At 34.6% G+C, this 20,033-nt stretch overlaps 2 protein-coding genes across 2 annotated transcripts in view; both read right to left on the minus strand.

Moving 5' to 3' along the window:
• LOC129746704 (uncharacterized) overlaps window positions 1–16,041 on the minus strand; it is a 28,611-nt gene extending 12,570 nt beyond the window's left edge. Inside the window, exon 1 of the mRNA XM_055740559.1 lies at window positions 15,310–16,041. Coding sequence (XP_055596534.1) covers window positions 15,310–15,897 — 588 coding nt within the window. The 5' untranslated portion in view covers window positions 15,898–16,041. The remainder of the gene's footprint in view (window positions 1–15,309) is intronic.
• The window catches only part of LOC129743467 (uncharacterized), a 5,454-nt gene continuing 1,345 nt past the window's right edge, over window positions 15,925–20,033 (minus strand). The window contains exon 3 of the mRNA XM_055735503.1: window positions 15,925–15,985. Within this exon, the coding sequence (XP_055591478.1) occupies window positions 15,925–15,985 (61 nt within the window). The remainder of the gene's footprint in view (window positions 15,986–20,033) is intronic.

The raw sequence follows: 20,033 nt of genomic DNA on the forward strand, positions 1-20,033 counted from the left end.
CCAATTTATAGATAGTTATCCAAAATTTGAATTGATATTAGAAAATTAATTTTGAAAAAACGTCCAAAATCTTAAAATTCTGTGAAATTTGTGAATATTCCAAAAAATCTGTGTTCTATGACACAGATTCTGTGATGAGATTTGGCCTAAAATTTTGTGAAATTATAGATTTTTCTGTGATTTCGGCAACCTTGATTCAGAGTAGTGCTCTGTTCTTTTTTAACTGAATGAATTCACGTCCCAACTCGAAAGAAGCATAACTTTGTTCGTTGTTGTTCAATCGAGAATCTATGAACAACAGTCAGAAATGGTCAATTCTACCGTGAATTCACGTCACAAAAGTAATCGAAAACTACACAAACAACATAAACTTTTTAATGGCCAAAATATATTCATTTTGAAGGAAACTCAATTTGCAACCATTTGCTACTATTTTTTTTTTATTTTCAAGTTAATTGTTTGACTTCTAGAATGATAGCACTTCAGAATAGTCCAAAAAAGCGATTTCACGTCAAGGTGGAGTGTAAGGTTGCCGAAATCACAGAAAAATTTGTAATTTCACAGCATTTTGAGCAAATTTTCATCACAGAATCTTTGTCACAGAACACAGAATTTTGGCAATATTCACAGATTTCAGATTCAGATTTCATTTTTTTTAATTTTTTACGTTTTTGCAAAATTTTAATTTTTCAAGTCAATATAAATTTTAGATTTCTAAGTTTAGATTGGATGAATATGATAAGATTAGCAAGGTTGATCGATTTTGCTCAGGTAAAATGTTAAAAAGAACCAACTTTTCATGGAAGTTAATGAAAATTAAGGAAATAGCGTCACAGAAAACCATCACAGAATTTTTAGGTAAAATCACAGAAACTCTGAATTTTTTTTTGACAAGACACAGAATTTTTTTTTCGGCGACCTTGGTGGAGTGTGCCTAAAACTGGAAACCACCCCCATCACTTTTTAGCGAATCCTGACTTAAGAAGATTTCGCTAAGGCCAAATTTCAAACCAGCGCACTCCCCTCACTCACAACCGCCAATAAGCGAATCCTTCCCCTGGCCTTGACAATTAGACATCGTTATAATCGGGTAGCTAACTGGAAATAAGTTCTTTATTTTCTTAAATTTTACTATAGAAAAGAATTTTTTGTGTTTTCCAGTAATTTTTAGCATATGATACTGAATTCAAAATATTCGGATATATGTCATTCACTGTGGAATTTTTGTATGACGTCTAAAGATTCAAGGTTTTAAAAAGATAAATGAGGATAAATGAGAGTAAAAGTTGAAGGCTAAGAACCCTCTTAAAATAAACCTACAACAACAAAAACAAGGATTTAAAACCTTTGTTCTCAGAATTGATTATCAACTTTTCTGAATAGAGCAAATATGCGAATTGATTCCCCATCAATTTTTACGATCTCCTTTCTGATTTAGTATACCAAATTTAAGTTTTAAATCATAGTCACTCTGAAATCCTAAACTGAATATTGAATGAAATTATTAGTCATAATTGTACCAAATTGTACCTAATGAGTTACTTTTTTCCCAACTATAATCTTAGAGCCTGTCATCGTTGCACCCGTCAAACCAGTTTCTTTGATTTTGAGGCAACCAAACCAAAAAAGTCACCTTTGAATGGATCACTACTTTCTTCGCTTCACGCGAGCCAAAACCATCAATGGGCGTGTAGTTTGGTGGAATTAGATATGACGAACACTACTGCTGCTGCGCTTGACCATAATAATGCTTGCTTATCTGCGCCGAGACGATGGATCTCCTCGATTAGAAAAATATGCTAATTTTTTAAGACCTCTCGTCAAAACCTCGTGTGAAATGTGTTTTTATTACCTGCTGCCTCCGTCAACGTCAAGGTCACGAAGTGCTTCAGGCATCCCCATTTTGGAAATATGAAAAAATGAGTTTGATCGTTTCGCGTCACGTGCTCTGACGTGTGATATGATAATGTTACATAGTATGATGAGCCCTAGAAAAGTGTAAACAAATGGTTGAAATGGGAACTGATGTCTGAAATTAATTGATGCACTTATGTTGTATGTAAAACAGAAAGGAAAAAAAATTAAGTTAAATGATAAATGTAAAAGAAATTGAGTAAATCATTAATACCGATGAGTCCAGTCAATTGGAGATATCATTTTGCGGCCCATTGATGAACATGGTAGTAGTCGTCAATATGTAGGTTCAAAGTTCGGCGAACAAACTCGGTGACGTGATCAAATCCATTGTTTTGGGACGAAGATATACTCTTTCTTTGAACAAACGAAAGATCCAAAAGCGCGCACAATTTGTCTTCAATAAAATATTCACCCTGGGGCATTCGTTTTGTCCCATGACCTTGACTAGCTTCGAGTAGTGGCACCGATTACACATATAGTCTTCGGTAAATCTTCGGAAAGGCTTTCATTTGCTATTTAATTTCACAATTTGGAGTTATGGAAAACATGAAGAACCCGTTACAAACACCCCTCATCTGAAGAACCGATTTTGATTAATTTGAATTATTTAAAAAAAATTGCACACCATCAAAAAGGTTATATTTTGAGTTGAATTTTCCATCTAAAGGATTTCTGTTCCCTTTTTTGAGAGCACTGTTTATCATCATTGAAAGTTAAAAATTTTAGTATGAAAATAAATTGATGTTGACAATTATTCTTGATTTGAAACATAATTTTGTCAAAAATGTACATTTATAAACAAAATATAATGCAAAATGATGTTAAAAAAGCCATAATTTATGCATGATATGAGACATAGAATTATTACTGCACTCAAATTCTACAGTTTTTCAACTCATGATTCATTGAAACGTCACATATTGTCGGAAATTTGAGGTCTCTTCAGCTTTTTAAGAGAAATTCAATGCAATTTTCAGAATGAAAATCAGTTTATAAGGTTGCGAGTTGCACTCGGATAAAGAATGCGTTGCGACGTCACGAAAATTGATATGCTTTTTTCGAAAACGTTCTAGACTTTATAGGGTGAATGATCTTGAGCGGAATTACTTACTTTTCCATGCCTTTTTACCCGCGGTTGTGCAGCACATTTTTTTCTTATTATATCAGCTTTAGGGACAGAAAAGATGTTAAATAAGGTTTGAATAGAACCAAAAACTACTTTAATTGGAGTAACAGCGTTCCAAACCAGGCACATAAAAAGTTTAGTTTTTTGGGGTACAAGAAATGTTTTTTGTTTCTTTTTTGGGAAGACGGAAAGGAGGAGGAAGAGGAGGAGGATTCGAGAAATTATGCGTGGCATCCTGAATAATAAGATAAACTCACACAATGAGATAAGTGTTCCAAGAGTATGTAACAGTATAAATATTGAGCATAGGCGAGAGCAAGGGTCACAGTTCAGTTTGCGACGTTGACGAGTTCAGACGCTTTTCGTTATTATCGCGTGCTGTTCGTAGCGTTCTCGACTATCTTTTCGGTGCTTTTCTATCACAGACATCCATCTCAAGCAACTTTTCAGTGACATTGTGTATTGTGAAATTGACTTCTGATTGAACTCTTTCTTGAGTTTCTCGCCATTATGGCGGATCGAAACCCACCTTGGGGTGGGCAAACCGATCCCGGACAAGCTTTTCGAAGAACTCTCCCTTCGTGGATGGATCCAAATGGATTGCATGGGGACTTGCAATTTCTACTAATGAAACCAGCCGATAAAGTGAAGCTTCCAGCTAATCCATTTATAATCGCTAAATCTATCGATCGTGCGGTGGGCAAAATCGATGGTGCGAATCCTATCGATGGTGGTAACTGTTATTTACTAAAAGTGCGTAGCCCAGACCAGTTCAGCAAATTGGAACGTATGACGGAGCTTATTGACGGAACCCCCGTCACCGTTAGCTCCCATCCTACATTGAACACTTGCCAACGCGTAGTTTCGTGCCGGGAAGTTTTTGGACTTTCGGATAAGGAAATCCTCGATAATCTACTCGACCAACATGTAATAAAAGTGTACCGTTTCGTGAAAAAAGTTGACGGCAAGGAGGAACCAACAAACTCTATGGTCCTTACATTTAGAGGAACAATTCCTCCAACACACGTTTATTTTGGTTACGTTAGGGTTCCAACTCGGGCATATTACCCTCGATCACTTATGTGTCTCAAGTGTGGCAAATTCGGTCACACCAAACTTCGTTGCAAGCATCCTGAAATATGCCTAATTTGCGGTGAATCTCCCTCACATCCCAACTGTCCGAAAACTCCCCACTGTGTTAATTGCGATGGTTCGCATTCCGTTAGAGATCGTTCTAGCCCTGTCCAACAAGAAGAGCAAGAAATTGTCCGAATCCGGGTTGATCTGGGAATTTCTCAGGCAGCTGCGGTTAAAGAATTTCGTTCTCGATGTCTCTCTGCCCAAAACGTCCCCAGTAAAATACAACAGCGGTTAGTAATAACCAAACCAAAAGCCACAGCAGAAGAAAAGGATGCCCGCATTCTGCAGTTGGAACAACAAATCGCCGTTCTCACTGCTCGCCTAAACGAACTCCAACCTATGACCGATTTTGACTCCGAAACCGACAACAAATCCTCTGACGGTTCTGTCACCACCATGGTGACCGAAACTAGCGAAAACACCTCATCTACAACCAGATCCACAACCAAACGGAACCGAGGCTCCCAGAAATCATCTGATGATTCCCAGAAATCTTCTGATGATTCCCAGAAAAAACCCACGACACCAAAAAAGAAACGGGCTCTCCCAACAAGTAAGTCTAACATAACCGAACGGCCTCATGGTAGAGAACCCTCCTAGGCTTCCTTCTAAAATTTGGTAAGTTTAAACCCCTTATTTTATCACCATGGCTGATACATCAAATATCAATCCTCCAGATATATCCCCCCAGAATAACGTTCCCTCTTACGAAGCCCTATCATTGAACATCAATTCCCTAACAACAAGCTCCCTCAATGTCCCAGATTCCTCTTCCCCCAGAATACCCACCCCAATACGAAAAACCCCTTTCGCTCTACAGTGGAACCTACGAGGTTTAAGAGCACGAGCTCTTGAAATTCCATTACTGATCAATGAATTCTCACCTATTATCCTTGCCTTTCAAGAAACCCTTGCTCATCCAAATCAGATCTCTGAAACGTTTATCAAAGGATATAAACTATTATTGAATACCAACCTTGGTCAAGGATCTTGTATCGCTGTTAAAACTGGCTACCCCTTCTCCAATATTCCCATTGATTCCCCTTTAAATGCAGTTTGCATCCGTCTTAAATCGCCCTTTGAAATAACAGTACTATCGATCTATATTTCACCCGAAAAATCCTTCAATGACTACTCCAAAGAAGTGGAAGAAATATTTGAACAGCTACCTCAACCAGTGCTTATCTTAGGTGATTTTAATGCACACTCCACCAGTTGGGGCTGTCATAGAACCGATAGGAAAGGTTCTTTTATAGAAAATTTCTGTTATTCCAATAACTTAACAATACTAAATAACCTCTTGCCTACTAGAATTGACCCCTCCACCGGAAACACCTCTGCCTTAGATCTTAGCCTCGTATCCTGGCAAATCGCATCAAAATTCAGTTGGAGGGTCCTTGATGACACCCATGGGAGCGATCACTATCCATTAATAATTTCCCTCGAACACTCGGCTCCAAAAGTTGCTACAAGACCGCGTTGGAAATATGAAGACGCCGATTGGGTCGGGTATCAAATTGATATCGAACGAGCCCTTGATAAAGATCCCCAACACACCCCTGAATCCTTTTCCCAACTTCTTTTTGATACAGCTGCCTTACACATACCACGAACCACTGGTGTTCCTGGCAAACGATCTGTCCCATGGTGGGGCCCCCAAGTCCGGGACGCCATAAAACTACGCCGGAAAAAACTCCGTGCGCTGAGACGCCTCTCAGCTGACCATCCCAACAAAGAAACAGCTCTTAATGATTACAAGACCGCACGCTCAGCTGCACGGGCAGCTATTAAAACCGCTAAATGTAACAGCTGGAGGGAATTTGTCGAGGAAATCAATCCCGACACACCTTCCGCCAAATTGTGGGAAAAGATTAAACGCCTGAGTGGGACCAATCGCACTAGTCGCTTCCAGCTTCTGATCAACCAACAGTACTCAAACGATCCCTCTCTTTTAGCCGAATCCTTTTGCCAACATTTCTCATCCATCTCATCTCCTGATCCTTCTAACAACAACAACTCCTCCATTGATTTTAAAACCGACTTAATCCTTGAATACAATTCCGATTTTACCTCACATGAACTTGATATAGCCCTCCAAAAGGTGAAGGGGCGATCGGCTGGACAGGATGAAATTGGCTATCCCCTATTAAAAAACCTTCCACCCGTTGGTAAAGCATATCTCCTACGAATACTGAACAAAATATGGGATATAGGAGAAATTCCAGTTCAATGGAAAGAAGGATTAATCATTCCTATCCCCAAACCGCAACAAGACCTACACCTCATTAACAGTTTCCGCCCCATAACCCTTTTGAACTGTTCAGGCAAAATTCTTGAGCGAATGGTAAAGCGACGTCTGGTCTCCGTTATTGAATCCAGAAACCTTTTGGACACCCGACAGTATGGTTTTCGTCCTGGATGCTCAACTGATGACCACCTTACCATGTTCGAAAAAACCCTAGACGATGCCCGAGAAAGACATCAACACGTTGAGTGCCTATCCTTAGATATTTCCAAGGCCTTTGATAGGGTCTATAGACACAAAATTTTATCCACTATTAAAGAATGGGGAATCCTCGGTAGAATGGGGCTCTTCATACAAAGCTTTTTATCTGAACGAAAAGCCAGAGTCTTCATTGATGGCAAATTATCCTCGTCCAGAGTCATCGAAAACGGCGTACCACAGGGGTCAGTCATTGCCCCAACACTGTTCCTCATTGGAATGCAATCGCTCTTTGAAATTATCGCTGAAAACATCAAAATTCTTATTTATGCCGACGACATCACCCTTTTTTCTATCTCCCCGTTTTCACTACTAACCAGAAAACGTCTACAAACCGCTGTTGATAAAATAGCTAACTGGGCCCCTACTATGGGCTTTAATTTTGCCCCCGACAAGTCTAGCCTAATGCACTTTAGCCACAAGAAAAGAAGGCTAAACAGACTGCTTCCCCTCGTGATGGACAGCAAGATCATTCCTCTTGTCCACGGAGCCCGCATCTTGGGCGTCTGGGTGGACGATCGTCTTAGATTTACACGTCATTGTAACAGAGTCCGTCAAGCTTCGTTTCCGAAACTTAACATTCTCAGAAAGGTGTGTAGTGCCAGTGGCGCTGGATCCCGCGCGTCGTTGTTTCGATTTCTCCACGGATGGCTTTTGCCAACAATGCTTCACGGTTTCGGCATTTTTAGTGTTGGAGGTGATCATATTACAAAAAGTCTCGAACCAGTATACAACCAAGCCGTCCGTATCATAAGCGGTGCTTTCAGAAGTAGTCCTATTCTGTCCCTCATGGCCGAAAGTGGTCAGGTTCCCTTCGAATATATCCTCTGCAAAAACCTATCAGCCAAAGCTATCCGTTGGTTATCCTATGGTCGGGACCCTGATGTCCCTCTGGTCAGGCGAGCCGGGAACTTTTTACAAAAATACCAAGGGTCTCTTCCCGACATTGCACCTCGCCCCGAACCCAGGTCCCGCAAATTTAACTCCCCAACCCCACAGGTTGACTTAAGCCTTCTTTCCAAAATACGCGCCGGAGGCAGCCCCGCAATTGCCCGGTCATTTTTTCATCATCTTGTAGAAAGAAAGTATAAACACCTTCCTAAATTTTACACCGACGGTTCAAAATCCACTGATGGTCGTGTGGGATGTGGTGTGTTCAGTAACAACGCTAACCTAGCACTTGCCTTACCACCCAAATGCTCTGTATTTAGCTCAGAGGCTTTTGCCATCTTGAGAGCTGCACAAGACCTTTGCCCCCATCCTAGATCTGTAATTTTTTCCGATTCGGCCAGTGCATTAAAAGCTGTCCTGGCCGGAAATATAAAACACCCATGGATAAGTGACCTATCCGATCTTGCTGTACAGAAAAACATTATCCTATGCTGGATACCCGGCCATGTCGGCATCCAGGGCAACGAAGCTGCTGACCGTCTTGCTTCCGAAGGTAGTGAACATGAACCACCCAACATACCTATCCCTTCTCCAGATGTCTCTCACTGGCTCAAAGAATTCCTTTCTATAACCTGGAGCAATGAATGGAACAGGTGTCGGGATAATAAATTAAGAGAGGTAAAGAACTGTATCTCAACTTGGACCGACCGCAAAGCTTTCCTCGAACGGCGTGCTCTGACACGGTTGCGGATCGGGCATACAAGGTTGACCCATGGTCATCTGATGGAGAAAGAGGACCCTCCAGTATGTCATGCCTGTAATGTACAGATAACCGTTAAGCACATATTAGTGCAGTGCCAAATCTACCAACAAGCTCGAACCGACAGTGATCTCTCCAACAGCCTTCGCGAAATTCTTTCAAATGACCCAGACGAAGAGGAAAAAGTAATAAGTTTTCTCCGAAAGAGCAACCTATTTGCTGAAATTTGAAATCTATATTCTGTCCTATCCTCTTTCCTATCTTTCTATTTCTTATCAATCTCCTTTCCTAAATTTAAAAAAAAATACAAAAAAAAAAGAATACAAAAAAAAATATACAAAAAAAAAAAAACAAAAAAAAAATGTATATACAAAAAAAAAATACAAAAAAAAACAAACAAACAAAAAAAAAATGCAAATACAAAAGGAAAAAAAAATACAATTACAAGCCACGGAAGGAAAAGGGATGAATCATCCTAAGGGATGAAAATCCCGGAAAAAAAAAAGAGCAAGGGTCAGTCTAGAGAGAAACGGCAAACGTAGAACATCAAAGACAGCACATTGGCGACCTACACAGGAGCACTGCCTTTCCTTTGGAAAGAGTATTTTGAACTTTTTTTCTTTTTGGATCGAGGAAAAAACAGTGACAGCAGTGGCAGCATGATGTTCGTACAGGGACGATGGCGATGGAAGGACGGTTGTGCTGAAAGGACGATGGTGATGGAAGAGCGATAGCGATGCATGACGGTGGTGGTTCTCTGACGATGGTTGTGAAGTTTATCCCTGGTCGAGTGGGCAAGATAGTGACTTGTCAGCAGAGGTGTAAAGTTTGCTAAACCGAAGACGATTAAATGTTTTTAATACTGCGAGCAGAAAAAAAAAACATTTCAACAAAGCGCAAGTGCAAAAGCTATCCTGAAATAGAGTGAGGCTCACGATCGGAGAAACTTAACTAACCTGAATCTGAGTTTAAGCTCATGGTCAGGTGTGGATGAAAAATAAAAAGCTTGAATCTGAGTAAAGGCTCATGGTCAGGTTGAAGAAAAATAAAAAAAATCCTGAATCTGAGTAAAGGCTCATGGTCAGGTTGAAGAAAAATAAAAAAATCCTGAATCTGAGTAAAGGCTCATGGTCAGGTTGAAGAAAAATCAAAAATCCTGAATCTGAGTAAAGGCTCATGGTCAGGTTAATGAAAAAACAGAAATCTAGAATCTGAGTACAGACTCATGGTCAGGTGACAATGAAAAAAAAATGCTGAATCTGAGAATCAGCTCAAGTGATCAGGTCTCAATGAAAAAAAAATCCTGAATCTGAGAATAACGCTCATGGTCAGGTCACCATGGAAAGAATTCTAAACCATTGAGGAAGCTTAGAGTCAGGAAAATCATAAAGTGAAGGAGGGAAGAATTTGTGCAATACTGAAACGGATAAAGGCTCAAGGTCATATTAATAGCACGAGACAAAAAAAGCTAATAGTGGAAATGAAAAATTGTTGAAAAATTTTATAAGAAAATTGAGTACTTAAAAAAATAAGAACTTCAATTGAGACAGAATTCGATAAATCACAGACACGAGAGGATTGCCTTTTAAAATCAAAAGAAGAAAAAAAAGCTTAGAGTAAAATAGGATAAACATGTACAGGAAAAGTAACAAGTAGAAACGAGAAAAAGGCAGCAGAAAAAAAGTATATTTGAATAATGCCATGAAGATGAAGGTAGGTTTTCAAATGTTAAAAAAAAAGAAGCGAGACCGCAAAAAGAAAAAGTAGTGAGGAATTGCTATGATGCCTATTTGAATATATTCGATCAATGCAATGAGTGAAAATATTAAAAGGAGTGTAAGAGAATAGGAAAAATAAGATGGGTCAAGTAAATCAAGAAAAAGAGATAACTTTATTGATCTATTGAAACCATTCATTAAAGAGAGAGAGAGAGAAAATATAACTCAAAATACTTTAAAATTGGTAAAAAATGGTAAAAGACTAATAAACATGAAAATAAAACAAATCATAAAAATACATAATAAATGAAAAAGGAAAACATTGGGAGTCAATAGATCAGTAATGAACAAGAAATTCAAAAAGATAATGGTGCAACAACACGCCGGAAAAGGATCTGAAAAAATTAATAGAAAATAACAAGTCAAAAGTTTTGTAAAGAGGGGAAGAGGTGAATAGAATAAATGGTAAGGAGATAGAAAACACAAAAATAAACATATTGAGAAAACGAGAAGAAAACAGATTGTAATGTTGTTGAGAATAATAACAAAAATAATCAAAATTTAGAAGTAGAAAAATGCTGAACAAAAGGGTAGATACGAGTGACTGATTTTTGTGCAAAGGGAGGATGTGGCATCCTGAATAATAAGATAAACTCACACAATGAGATAAGTGTTCCAAGAGTATGTAACAGTATAAATATTGAGCATAGGCGAGAGCAAGGGTCAGTCTAGAGAGAAACGGCAAACGTAGAACATCAAAGACAGCACATTATGAAGCCAATAACGGTAGAATCGTAATTTCAGAATTAGAATCTATCTTCATTTCCATTACTATTCGAACTTTATGAATCAGCTTTCATTCATAGAGGCTGTTTTTGATGTTGAAATTCCAATAAAATAGATATACAGACCCCATTCGATTTTGGCAAAACGCCGGACATTTTGTGCTGCTAAAATCGAACGCTTTTTTTTCTAAACTTTTTTTCTCAGTTATTTTTACAAAATATCTATTATTATTATCAAAAAACGTTATTTTTAGTCAATTTCCGACCATTCGTAGTCATTTTTTATTTTTATCATCATGTTTTTGAAGCCTTTTGCATTTTTTTTGTTTTGTTCATAATGTTAGTTTTCATTTGTCATATTTGCTGTTTTTCTCATTCTTCATCATTTTTTAGTTGATTTTTGTCATTTTCAGTCTTTGATTTAAATTTGTTTTTAAATTTTTTTGAATTTTTCATCTTTTTGTCAGTTTTGAGTACTTTATGAAATTTTAAAAACTTTTGTTTTTACTATTGCATTATATCACCATTTCAGAACATAAATACGTATTTATGATGTTTGTCTAAATTAAACTGGTACTGTTATAACGAAAACTAAAAGTTAATGTTGTTTTTAATAACCGATCGATTTTGGCACATGTGTCAAAATCGGATGTTGCCAAAATCGAATGTTGCCAAAATCTTACGGGGTCTGAACTAATAAACAAAAATTCAAATTATTTTTAACACAAATTTCTTTGATTCTACAAAGTGGAGCAAAGCTCAACCGGTCAGCTGTTTTATAATACATAACGATTCAATTGATGACCTGGTATTAAGAACCTATCCGATTCCCTTGTGTTTGATGTTTACACTTGAGCTTGGACTCATGGAAATCGAATTGGGAAATTGTGCTAATGTTTCCATAATTTTTTAATATAAATAAACTTTATCGTGATTCATAAGACACTGGATTTTTTTTTGATTAACTTTATTCTTTGAATGAGTTGTTTAGAACAAGGTTGCCGAAATCACAGAAAATCGGTAATTTCACGGAATTTTAAGCAAATTTTTTAATACAGAATCTGTGTCACAGAACACAGAATTATGAAATATTCACGAATTTCACAGAATTTTTTAATTTGGAGTGGATTTGTAAAATTAATATTTTTTTTATCAATATTGAGATTTCATACTTTGAATAAGAAAACAAGATTAGATTTTGTAATGAAAAATGATTTTTCCCAACTTAAATATAAAAAGAACCCAATTTATCATGAATTTTCAATGAAATTAAAGGAAATGACCGAAATCTATCACAGAATTTTTGGATAAAATCACAAGAAATCAGTTTTTTAAACACCTTGATTAAGATCAATGTACAGTTTTTTTTTTGCAAAATCTGTAATTTTAGGCAAACTTTTGTATTACTGACTTTGTCGTTATCTTAAAAAGTTGTTCAGGGCAATATGACCCTAAACCCGCACATTCAAACAATCATACAAACATACTAAAGAATTGAATTTTTGAGATTAAAAAAGTAAAATTTGAGCTTAGAGAACCGATACTTTAAAAATATAAGTAATTCGCTGTATCTCATTTTGAAAGAATCGATTCTCTAAACTCAAATTGATAGTGAAAATTGGATTTTTTTTATTGAAGTCAGAAATAAAATTGAACAGATTTTTTGGGAAAAAATTTTAAAAGCTAAGTTTCTGCTATTTGCGTAAAAACATTAATTTTTAAACTTGAAAATCTTTAAAGATAAAATTTAATTGAAATTTTCACAGCTACACAGAGAATAGGAATGAGAGCTATAAAAGATGTTGGCAGTACTTAAGGGTTCCGCTCAAGATCATATATTAGTTCCACTCAAGATCAGCAAAGTTCCGATCAGAATTCTTTCTTCAGTAAATCAACTTTAGAGTTATTAGGATTTACTCTAAAATTTGTCTCCTAACTTCAGATTACTAATGCCGTAAGTGGTAGATGGATATTTAACCCTTCGTATCATAAAGTAACAAATTTTCAAAAATTAATGTTTGAAAAAAGTGAAAAATCGTATTTTATTTTATATTTTTTCTTGATGTACCTACACATCATTTGAAATTGTTTGAAAGGATTTTTAACGAAAAATAAAAAGACATGAAATTAAGGGTTAATTTTTTGAATATGCGCTGAAACTGTTCGACATCTTACAAAATGGAAATATGAAAAGATGGGCAAAGCTGTGACGATCGAATGAAGTTTAAAGTGAATATCTTTTTGAATTGAATACTTTAAAAGAAAATTCTAATATAAACCGCAAAAAACTTTTTTTTTTTTTGGAAATGATCTATACCCATTTTCCGATTCATGTATTTTTTCAATTTTTGTTTCTTTGACTCTGTATAACGAAAAATGAATCATTGCAGCCAAATATTGTCAGAATATCATGTTTGAGACATGTTTCCAGAATGATTTTTTTTCGTAACATCTGTTGAGAAACTAGAGAAATGAAGAAATTTTCAGAGATCAATGTCTAGAAGTCAAAAGGGAGTTTTTGTCTGGGCTCACGGGGAAAGGTGTTATGATGAAAATACAAATATTTCATGAATTTATTGGGGGTTTTAGACGATATTTTATTTGGATGCGCCTAAAACAAGCTACAATCCGTTTAACTTCGAACACTGTCGTACTAGACGCTGACTTTTTGCTCTTGTATGTTTTTTCGATGCCTTTTTAGTCACCAAGCATCAGTGTTAAATTTGAGATGATTTGGTTGATTCTTGAATTAGCGCAACGCGTTTTAATTTTGTATAAAAATGTCTATGGAAGAAGATTTTTTTGTAAATTAAATCATACATAAATTCAAACAAACTTGAAATGAAGTTGATGGATTTTGGTTTTGACTTTTCTTAAGCATCAGTTTTAGTTGACATGACAAGCAGCTGAGCATTTCAAGAAAAAAGTTGTTACAATTTAAAAATAAAAAAATCTGAAACCATTGAAAAGTAATTAAAATTGGCAGACTTTACTTGCTAGAGCTTTTAATAATATCATGAAATGTTTTGCGAAGGTCATATAAATCAATAAATATCCAGGATCTGAATAGCAGTTTCTGAGATTTGGTATTCTAATCTTACGGTTATACAGCTTTCAAATAAGCAGTCGAAAACGTGAAAATCAAAAACATAAATTTAAAAAAATGTATAACATCGAATACCTTTTCTGGGACACAAGCTAAGTTTGTGCCCGTTAGGTGACTTAAGTCTTTTACAGCGTTCATAGAAATCAATTTTGCAACTATCAGGTTCATTTATGAGTACATTAAATTCACTCAAAGCCTTCATTCGAGTGAATATATCACTTTTGATTGCTTGGGTTTACGCTACTTTTATGAAATAACAAGAAATATTTTGAAAAATCTATGGATGGAAATGGTTCTCAGAAAATTGCCTGCTGATAAATTTCATTCGATTTGTTCGAAAACATAGAAAAATCTAATGATTCATTCTGCTAATCACAGTGGAACCTGTACCTAAGAAGAAGAACTTAAAAACAAAACCTTTTTTTTTGTGAAAAAATTATAACGAGCAAACTTTGCAGTGAGTGCAATTTTTCCTCTGAGTACTTTCACCTTCACACGCAACTGGCATAATTTCTGTTACCCTTCTATCAATGACTTGATTGAGAGCTCATAAATCGAGTCATTGATAGACCGGCTTGGAGATAGAGCCTCAAAAAATGATAGTGATTTTATCCTTCGCCCAAATCCACTAACTGTAGGAGTTACCCGTGCGCCTCGGCGGCACATTTGTCGATGCCCTTCAGCAACCAGATGAGCAACCAAATGCGTATTCGTGCACTCCAGATCTTCCAAATGGATAACTGTGTATTAGCATTTCGATGCATTCGATATGTAGTGGCAGATTTGAAGAGCCCTTCCAAATGGCACTACAAATCTGCGTTTCGATTTGTAGGCAGGCTCACGCATAACAAATTTATTCTTTCTCTCGAAACGATGACGATGAATGTCACGAAGGGACTGACCTCCTTTTTTGCCGATATCGAAGAATCGGACCTTGGTCCAACAATCCAAAAGCTGCCAGACAAGGCTTGTTTGAAGACTTGATGCTGGAAAGGGCTCGCGATAGTTTTTATCACCCAAGAGCATGCATCAACTAGGTGAATATGCTTTTAACTAACGTATGAAAAAAAAAATCATATGGTTTTTATAAATTTGATACAAGAATTCATTTAAGATTCTAGTGGTGATTAAAGGTCGTACATTTGTTTAAAAGATAAACCCATATCGATATTCACTAGATGCGTTTTGTACCACAATACCCGATAAAGATATTAAATCTGAAGCCCTCGCGCCCACTGACGAGGGTTTGGATTTTAGCTTGCCTCATAAAAAGAGACAGGTTGACACTATTAAATGCAGTTTTGAAAACGTGGCGCCAAGCTTGTTACATCATTGATCTTTCTGATCAATGCATTTTGCTTACCGGGTATCGAATGGTGTCCACAACGGTTCCTTTCAAGGGCTGTGTTCCGATGAGAAGTTCCCAACAGGCTGTATGCTTTTCCGGAAGCCTCCGGTTGCTGATGGCACCGATGAGGACCCGCAGATCGTTCTCGTTGATGTGTTTCTCCCCTGGTGCAAAACTGATCTCGTCCATGAAGCGTACATAATCCTCAATTTTTAGCTCACAATCGTTGGTCCAGAAGCAATAGCCAAGGGTTTGACGTCGCTTCCAAAACAGTCGAGGATAAGGTCGATCGTCACCCATTAATTTTCCAGCGATGACTTTTCTTATCCCTTCAATGAATTTCACATGGAATTCCCCCTGTTCGTTCGATGGAGCCACCACATAGAACATAACGTTGATCATCGATCTGGAGCTGCTCTTCTCTACGTTCCAGATCGCATCCAAACCTTCCAGAAATCCCTTAAAGTGCTGTCCATAGACCAATTTGATTACATTTTGCACGATTGCACGATAAACGATCAACAACAGAAAGAAGAGTCCCGCGATTGGAGCAATTGGAACTGCCAGCAGAAATGCTACCAATTTGAATAGTAGCAGCTTCATGATGGCATTAGCTGTTGATTAGTATCACTAATTCGAAAATCTGACTAGATATGCACCTTCTGCTGCACCCGAGTCACGATCACACTGACTGTCACGAGAAATCAAAAATGAAAACGTCTCTAGGCTTTTTCGCACCTTCCGCGCCAACTGGCCATCGTTGACTAACAATAACGGATTCAGCATCTTTGGATGTAAGCTCTATCGTAGAAGTTTAGAAGTGAGCGGGTGAGTTTTTTCACTGTTTAATATATTGTTGTAAGCCAACAATGATGTGTTTGTTGAAGATCAAATTATCACATGGGATTTGAAAATATTATCTCCTTTTTCACATTTTTGGAAAAAAAATGCCGTGTGGTAGGTCCATGATCTTTCGCGAAGGTACCCAACTATCAGTTATTGGGAATTCGCAAAGCAGTTTCATGGCTGGTTGATGCCAATCATCGAAGGATTTGTGTACTCTTACAATTACACCCTGCGACGTTGTCATCAGTTGAACTGTTTACTTGACATTTAAAAATAAAGAGGATAAACAGCAGATATGATTAACATCATCAATTTGATTGTGTGAACTTTCAATGAGGAAATAATTTTTGAAATCATGCGTCGTTTAACAAGTTACTGGAGAAAACATAATTTCCTTGGTAATGATTTTAATCAAAATTTCTGCAATTCTTATTTCTTCAAAACACTATTTTTTTGTCATTTTTGTCATTTTTGTCATTTTTGTCATTTCTGTCATTTTTGTCATTTCTGTCATTTCTGTCATTTTTGTCATTTTTGTCATTTTTGTCATTTTTGTCATTTTTGTCATTTTTGTCATTTTTGTCATTTTTGTCATTTTTGTCATTTTTGTCATTTTTGTCATTTTTGTCATTTTTGTCATTTTTGTCATTTTTGTCATTTTTGTCATTTCTGTCATTTTTGTCATTTTTGTCATTTTTGTCATTTTTGTCATTTTTGTCATTGTTGTCATTTTTGTCATTTTTGTCATTTTTGTCATTTTTGTCATTTTTGTCATTTTTGTCATTTTTGTCATTTTTGTCATTTTTGTCATTTTTGTCATTTTTGTCATTTTTGTCATTTTTGTCATTTTTGTCATTTTTGTCATTTTTGTCATTTTTGTCATTTTTGTCATTTTTGTCATTTTTGTCATTTTTGTCATTTTTGTCATTTTTGTCATTTTTGTCATTTTTATCATTTTCGTCATTTTTGTCATTTTTGTCATTTTTGTCATTTTTGTCATTTTTGTCATTTTTGTCATTTTTGTCATTTTTGTCATTTTTGTCATTTTTGTCATTTTTGTCATTTTTGTCATTTTTGTCATTTTTGTCATTTTTGTCATTTTTGTCATTTTTGTCATTTTTGTCATTTTTGTCATTTTTGTCATTTTTGTCATTTTTGTCATTTTTGTCATTTTTGTCATTTTTGTCATTTTTGTCATTTTTGTCATTTTTGTCATTTTTGTCATTTTTGTCATTTTTGTCATTTTTGTCATTTTTGTCATTTTTGTCATTTTTGTCATTTTTGTCATTTTTGTCATTTTTGTCATTTTTGTCATTTTTGTCATTTTTGTCATTTTTGTCATTTTTGTCATTTTTGTCATTTTTGTCATTTTTGTCATTTTTGTCATTTTTATCATTTTTGTCATTTTTGTCATTTTTGTCATCTTTGGCATCTTTGTCATCTTTGTCATCTTTGTCATTTTTGTCATTTTTGTCATTTTTGTCATTTTTGTCATTTTTGTCATTTTTGTCATTTTTGTCATTTTTGTCATTTTTGTCATTTTTGTCATTTTTGTCATTTTTGTCATTTTTGTCATTTTTGTCATTTTTGTCATTTTTGTCATTTTTGTCATTTTTGTCATTTTTGTCATTTTTGTCATTTTTGTCATTTTTGTCATTTTTGTCATTTTTGTCATTTTTGTCATTTTTGTCATTTTTGTCATTTTTGTCATTTTTGTCATTTTTGTCATTTTTGTCATTTTTGTCATTTTTGTCATTTTTGTCATTTTTGTCATTTTTGTCATTTTTGTCATTTTTGTCATCTTTGTCATCTTTGTCATCTTTGTCATCTTTGTCATCTTTGTCATTTTTGTCATTTTTGTCATTTTTGTCATTTTTGTCATTTTTGTCATTTTTGTCATTTTTGTCATTTTTGTCATTTTTGTCATTTTTGTCATTTTTGTCATTTTTGTCATTTTTGTCATTTTTGTCATTTTTGTCATTTTTGTCATTTTTGTCATTTTTGTCATTTTTGTCATTTTTGTCATTTTTGTCATTTTTGTCATTTTTGTCATTTTTGTCATTTTTGTCATTTTTGTCATTTTTGTCATTTTTGTCATTTTTGTCACTTTTGTCATTTTTGTCATTTTTGTCATTTTTGTCATTTTTGTCATTTTTGTCATTTTTGTCATTTTTGTCATTTTTGTCATTTTTGTCATTTTTGTCATTTTTGTCATTTTTGTCATTTTTGTCATTTTTGTCATTTTTGTCATTTTTGTCATTTTTGTCATTTTTGTCATTTTTGTCATTTTTGTCATTTTTGTCATTTTTGTCATTTTTGTCATTTTTGTCATTTTTGTCATTTTTGTCATTTTTGTCATTTTTGTCATTTTTGTCATTTTTGTCATTTTTGTCATTTTTGTCATTTTTGTCATTTTTGTCATTTTTGTCATTTTTGTCATTTTTGTCATTTTTGTCATTTTTGTCATTTTTGTCATTTTTGTCATTTTTGTCATTTTTGTCATTTTTGTCATTTTTGTCATTTTTGTCATTTTTGTCATTTTTGTCATTTTTGTCATTTTTGTCATTTTTGTCATTTTTGTCATTTTTGTCATTTTTGTCATTTTTGTCATTTTTGTCATTTTTGTCATTTTTGTCATTTTTGTCATTTTTGTCATTTTTGTCATTTTTGTCATTTTTGTCATTTTTGTCAGTTTTGTCATTTTTGTCATTTTTGTCATTTTTGTCATTTTTGTCATTTTTGTCATTTTTGTCATTTTTGTCATTTTTGTCATTTTTGTCATTTTTGTCATTTTTGTCATTTTTGTCATTTTTGTCATTTTTGTCATTTTTGTCATTTTTGTCATTTTTGTCATTTTTGTCATTTTTGTCATTTTTGTCATTTTTATCATTTTCGTCATTTTTGTCATTTTTGTCATTTTTGTCATTTTTGTCATTTTTGTCATTTTTATCATTTTTGTCATTTTTGTCATTTTTGTCATCTTTGGCATCTTTGTCATCTTTGTCATCTTTGTCATCTTTGTCATTTTTGCCATTTTTGTCATTTTTGTCATTTTTGTCATTTTTGTCATTTTTGTCATTTTTGTCATTTTTGTCATTTTTATCATTTTTGTCATTTTTGTCATTTTTGTCATCTTTGTCATCTTTGTCATCTTTGTCATTTTTGTCATTTTTGTCATTTTTGTCATTTTTGTCATTTTTGTCATTTTTGTCATTTTTGTCATTTTTGTCATTTTTGTCATTTTTGTCATTTTTGTCATTTTTGTCATTTTTGTCATTTTTGTCATTTTTGTCATTTTTGTCATTTTTGTCATTTTTGTCATTTTTGTCATTTTTGTCATTTTTGTCATTTTTGTCATTTTTGTCATTTTTGTCATTTTTGTCATTTTTGTCATTTTTGTCATTTTTGTCATTTTTGTCATTTTTGTCATTTTTGTCATTTTTGTCATTTTTGTCATTTTTGTCATTTTTGTCATTTTTGTCATTTTTGTCATTTTTGTCATTTTTGTCATTTTTGTCATTTTTGTCATTTTTGTCATTTTTGTCATTTTTGTCATTTTTGTCATTTTTGTCATTTTTGTCATTTTTGTCATTTTTGTCATTTTTGTCATTTTTGTCATTTTTGTCATTTTTGTCATTTTTGTCATTTTTGTCATTTTTGTCATTTTTGTCATTTTTGTCATTTTTGTCATTTTTGTCATTTTTGTCATTTTTGTCATTTTTGTCATTTTTGTCATTTTTGTCATTTTTGTCATTTTTGTCATTTTTGTCATTTTTGTCATTTTTGTCATTTTTGTCATTTTTGTCAGTTTTGTCATTTTTGTCATTTTTGTCATTTTTGTCATTTTTGTCATTTTTGTCATTTTTGTCATTTTTGTCATTTTTGTCATTTTT

This window comes from Uranotaenia lowii, chromosome 2, assembly GCF_029784155.1.
Source record: "Uranotaenia lowii strain MFRU-FL chromosome 2, ASM2978415v1, whole genome shotgun sequence".
Classification (NCBI taxonomy): Eukaryota; Metazoa; Arthropoda; class Insecta; order Diptera; family Culicidae; genus Uranotaenia; species Uranotaenia lowii.